This window comes from Buceros rhinoceros, unplaced genomic scaffold, assembly GCF_000710305.1.
Source record: "Buceros rhinoceros silvestris isolate BGI_N320 unplaced genomic scaffold, ASM71030v1 scaffold37683, whole genome shotgun sequence".
In the NCBI taxonomy this organism is placed as follows: domain Eukaryota; kingdom Metazoa; phylum Chordata; class Aves; order Bucerotiformes; family Bucerotidae; genus Buceros; species Buceros rhinoceros.
This window is the reverse complement of record NW_010404839.1, coordinates 462-5,347: the sequence shown is the minus strand read 5'-3', so window position 1 is coordinate 5,347 and position 4,886 is coordinate 462. Positions and strand designations below refer to the sequence as shown.

General features: G+C 47.3%; 1 protein-coding gene across 1 annotated transcript in view; it reads left to right on the top strand.

The window, feature by feature from the left end:
• Nucleotides 1-4,886, top strand: part of LOC104491151 (choline O-acetyltransferase-like) — a gene marked incomplete at its 3' end in the record, with an annotated part of 5,086 nt that continues 200 nt past the window's right edge. The window contains exons 1-4 of the mRNA XM_010133525.1: nt 1-63; nt 1,939-2,130; nt 3,234-3,352; nt 4,761-4,814. Coding sequence (XP_010131827.1) covers nt 1-63; nt 1,939-2,130; nt 3,234-3,352; nt 4,761-4,814 — 428 coding nt within the window. The remainder of the gene's footprint in view (nt 64-1,938; nt 2,131-3,233; nt 3,353-4,760; nt 4,815-4,886) is intronic.

The window sequence follows — 4,886 nt, the reverse complement described above, 5'->3', positions numbered from 1 at the left end:
ATGCCTGTCCTAGAAAAAAACATGCCAAAGAAGGAGAAAGATACACGCAGTGAAGATGAGACAGTAAGTGACTGTTTCCTGCAAAACAAAAAGAAAAAAGAGAGAAAAAAAGAAAAGGTTGAAGATAGATGACTTAGCAGCTTTTAACACTGTAAATTAATACGATAATTGTAAACCAAGCTCCGCTCCAGAGCTGATTTCTTCATTTCAGGGAACACTATTTATCCTGCAGCAGTTTGTAATCAAGAACTTTGATCTAACATTAGTGCTCCTCACATCCAAGTACACTCTTCCACCCAGCACCCTGTGGTGGATTCCAGTAAATGAAATATTATTACACCACGGCAGATGCATTACTATGCCATCAGGGATGACACCAATTATTTCCTAATAGTCCAGAAGTACCAAACTCTTGCACTGGTTCATTTTCAGGCCGGTGTGGAAGGTGCTGGCTATGTTCGCCTGTAAGCAGTCAGCCCCTGGGGTTTGAGCTGTTTTCCTAAGCAGAGTCCTGAAGGGAACGGTAACTTCAGCCAGGAAGACCAGGGCCAACGCTAGCTATCGACACGGAATCCTATTCAGCACATCTGCCCTGTGCCGCGGTTTGAGTGTCTGAACTCTTGCATTTCTCGGTAGGGAAACGCACTGCGGCACTGACTCTTCTGTGGGTGTCAAAATGCAGAGCTGGGGTTGGAGCACAGAGGACACACACAGCGTGATTCCTTACCCCGTCCCCCCAAGCAGGCACTCATGGAGGAGCTTACCTTGCTCCTGAGAGCAGTGGGACCGGGTAACTGCCAGCCATCTCTCCCAACCAAAGTCAGCTGCGGTCCTGCCACCCTGTGAAAATGAGTGTCTATTCCATCAAAAGCTAGTGAATAAATCTGAATTCTACCTGCTTTAGGAGACAAAGAATTTTTGGGCAAAAAATCGAATTAGATAACTAAACCCTCCAGAAGTGTATGGTCTATGCTAATCCCCAACAGAGAAGCACAGCTGAGGTCGATGGCTGTTTCTCAGCTGGGAGACACCCACCTCCCTGTGGAACCACGCTTAGAGCATCATGGCCTCTTGCCATTGCCCACTCTTTCATGACTTACCACCTTGTTTGAATTTCCCACTGCCCCCATAATTCCTCTGGCTTTTAAATGACTAATTACACTTCACTCGGTTAATTCTGCATTAGAAAACCAAAGCTTAACTGCATGGATGGCATGAGATTGTTTTCTTCCCAGATGCTGTTGGTTTCCTGCTCCAGCAGGTTAAGGGTAAAGCAACTGTGAACAGAAACGTTTTATCAGGGCTTCTAGCAGGGCTGCGGGCTGGCTGACAGCAGAGGTGACCCGCAGCTTTACTGAGGATTGTGTGTGGTCAGTGCTGATAAACCTGCATGCCTTCTGTACCTGCAGGGCTGTAGCCAGTCCTGTCACCAATCAGACAAGCGTTAACTCACAGTTTCACTCATCACAGGCTAAAGGTGCTTCTTTACTAATGAAGTGCCTTCCCTTAACGCATGTGTTATTACGCTGCAGTGTACCTGAAGGATTCCCAGCATCTACCTCAGACCACATGCGTGTGTCATGCCTGTTTCTGCTAGGATTTCTAGGACGATTTCTACCAGGGAATATTCTCCTGTTTTCCACTAGTTTCCTGGCCTATCCATTTGAAATCCTCGCTGGCCAAAGGACTGCAAGTAGAGCTACTGGAGAGGTACCGCTGCTGCAGGACCGCGAACGATGTCCTAAAATGCAGGCACCCTGAGACCTGAACTCCACACGTTGGCAGTTATCAGGCATCTCAACTTCTAAAACAGCATAAATGCATTTTAAAAGGGATGAAACCTATTAGTCAGCAACGGAAGGGGAAAAAAAAAAAAGACAGTTTGAGGAGTAGAATGATTTGCTAACATTTATCTATTTTTTTCTTTTTAATAACTAGGCAGTGCCCAAACTTCCAGTGCCACCACTGCAGCAGACCTTACGCATGTACCTACAGTGCATGAAACACCTGGTGCCAGAGGAGCAGTTCCGAAGGACCCAGGGCATCGTGGAGCGGTTCGGGATGGCAGGAGGCCTGGGCGAATCTTTGCAGCAAATGCTTGAGGAAAGGAGGGAGAAGACCACAAACTGGGTAAGCAAGTGCAGTTCGAGATCCACGGTTTGTTGGCACAAATGAGGGAACTCGCACAGCTCGGGTGCACGCGTGGAGGTGCCAGCCTGACCTGGAGGAAGCTCTGTGTTACATCCTTCTGGGATGTCATTTCTTCCTCTCCCTGTAGTGACAGGATGCAGAGTTCTTGTTAAAATCAATAGTGTTCCTGATCACGATGATGCAGGAGACAAATGTCCATTTAACCACTTACAGCATGAAAGTTGCAGAGGGAGGATGTGTAAGCACTGTCTGAAACATCTCAACTTCGAATACTCGTTATTACAATTAAGTACCAGGGTCTTAAGATAAACTAGAAATGTTTTTATCTGGAATTTAACTAGCCAGGAGTATGGCTCGAGCCTGTTCTCCTGAAGGCTCCAGAGACTGGGGGGGAAGCATCTGTTCTAACAGCAGTGAAATACCTCAGAGGGAAACTTTTTCAACGGATGCGTGCATTTGTAATTATTTTTGCATAATTCCGTTGTTTACCGTTGCTGTATGCAAAGTGTTCCTGCTAACTCAGGAAGAGCATTTCATCTTCTTCGGGCAGCCTCCATTTTCCAAACAGTGATCTTTCAAACTCTGCTCAGACATAAAGGAATGAGGTTACGCCGTATGTCTGTGTTTCCAATAAAAATGGTTAGAAATTTCATACCCATGTCTGTCTGGGAGCAGAATCAGTGGTCTTGGCATCACAGACGAGTGTTGGAAGACCCCCGAGGAAAGTCAGTTCCTGTCTGTCTCTTAAATATATCCCAGTCACTGTTCAAGAGCCAGCAGTTAGCGTGTGGTACTCAAACACTTTTCTGCTGTGGAGAGAAGCAAACCCCGCAATGCCCAAACCGCCACATTCCGGAGCTTATTTCCTAAGAGAATGCGCTGTAAATGGCCATTGATTGAAACACGGGATGATGGAGTCGCGGCTGGCTTCAGCTGAGCCGAGGTCACGGAGCCCAGCCTGAGAACGCTCCGCGGCTCCATTAATCAGAGCCCGTGGCTGACACCAAGCACTCTCCCCTCACCCCGCTCTGCCTTCTCGGGTGGCGTTCAGAGCTTTAAGCGTTCGTGTCCCCTTCCCTCAGGTGTTTAACTACTGGCTGGATGACATGTACCTCAACAACCGCCTGGCTCTCCCAGTCAATTCCAGCCCAGCAATCATCTTCGCTCGTCAGGACTTCAAGGATGCCAATGACCAGCTGAGGTAACGCACTATGACTTTGCAGCTTTTGCTAAGAGAGACGGTATTTTAAATGTACTGCTTGTGCAAAAAGACAAGACACCCTGTTAAAAAGTGGGGTCTGTAACCATTAAATGATTTCCTGCTAGGCCTGCTGACTAGGGGCAGTGTTTCTGGGGTGGCTTGTACTGATTCAGAAATGGAAGTGTCATTAGTGTTATTGCATGAAAAAAATATGCCATGAGATTTATAACTTTTTAGATTAGTTGCAAAGCTCTTTGCTGTATAATTCAAGTAAATCATTCAGCGATGGAAAAAAAGAAATACTCATTTCTGACCCCTCGTTTAAAGGAAAACAGTCTGTAACATGCCATCGCTGTGACTCGCGCCGCCCTGCCAACTGCAAAGGCCACGCTGCCATTAAATTGTCCCTCTCAGGTGGCCAAAAGGGCATCTAAGAATAAGAATTCAGGAATCGTTCCTCCCCAAGAGCACTGCTTCCTTCAGGCCCGTCCTTCCAGCCTTGTGCTGACCTTTCTGCTTTGGGCTGTTGTGGGCCATCACAACCACTCTGAATGATGGAAAGGTAAGCAAGTGGCCAAGCACAGAAGGTATCTCTCCAGACACCCTTACAAGAGGACTCCATTCTCCAGCCTTCAGCAAAACGTTTTCTCCTTCCAAAACAGCAAAGCAGATCAAACCTGCCTTCACACGGTGCAATTTTCCTCTTTGCTTTTAGCACTCTCTGGCTGCTCATTACTGAAAGAATTAACTGCGTGTGGATTTCTGCCATTATAAACCAGCCAGAGCCTTGACGCCGATATGTGGTATTTTAACACTTTGCATAGACAGCCGATGCATCATTTTACTTCACTTTAAACGCAACTATAAATGCTTCCATTCATTACTGACTAAATTTATGGCGCACCAGAAACCTGCCCTTTGCATTTTCTCATGCACATGGCGCTAACAAGGAAATGTTTTTCTGAGAGCCTGCCCTTCAGCCACAGCTCAGATGGGCAGTGTCAGGGAATGATACACCTGTCCAGGGCTCTGTAGAAAGCGATTCTGCTCAGCACGGGGAGTGCTCTAATGAACTGGACAGCTCGTGAGTTTGGATGCTGAAACCCATGTTAAGGATGCTGTTAAATATTCAGCCTCTGCCCTCCGTCTCTAAAGAAAAGCTTCCAGGCTTCCTCCCGGAGTAGCCTGTTTAACCGTTTGAAGGGACCGTCTCGAGGATTTCATATTTCTCTTGACATGAATTAATTTAGGGTCTGGGTGGGGGCGGGGGGGCTCTTCTTGCCAAGCCAGAAGACGTCCTCTCCTTGTGCTGTGCCATCAATCACCGAGGCTCTCCTCTGTCTCTCAGAAACAGCCCGGTCTTGCCAAATGACAAAAGGCTGATGTCACTTCTATCTGCTACTTGCAGGTTTGCCGCCAATCTCATTTCAGGAGTGCAGGACTACAAGGCTTTACTGGACACGTAAGTAGCTTGGAAGGAGAGCTGCTGCTTGAGTGTCCGCAGGGCTTCTGGTCCCAGGGTGCTCCAAGACGG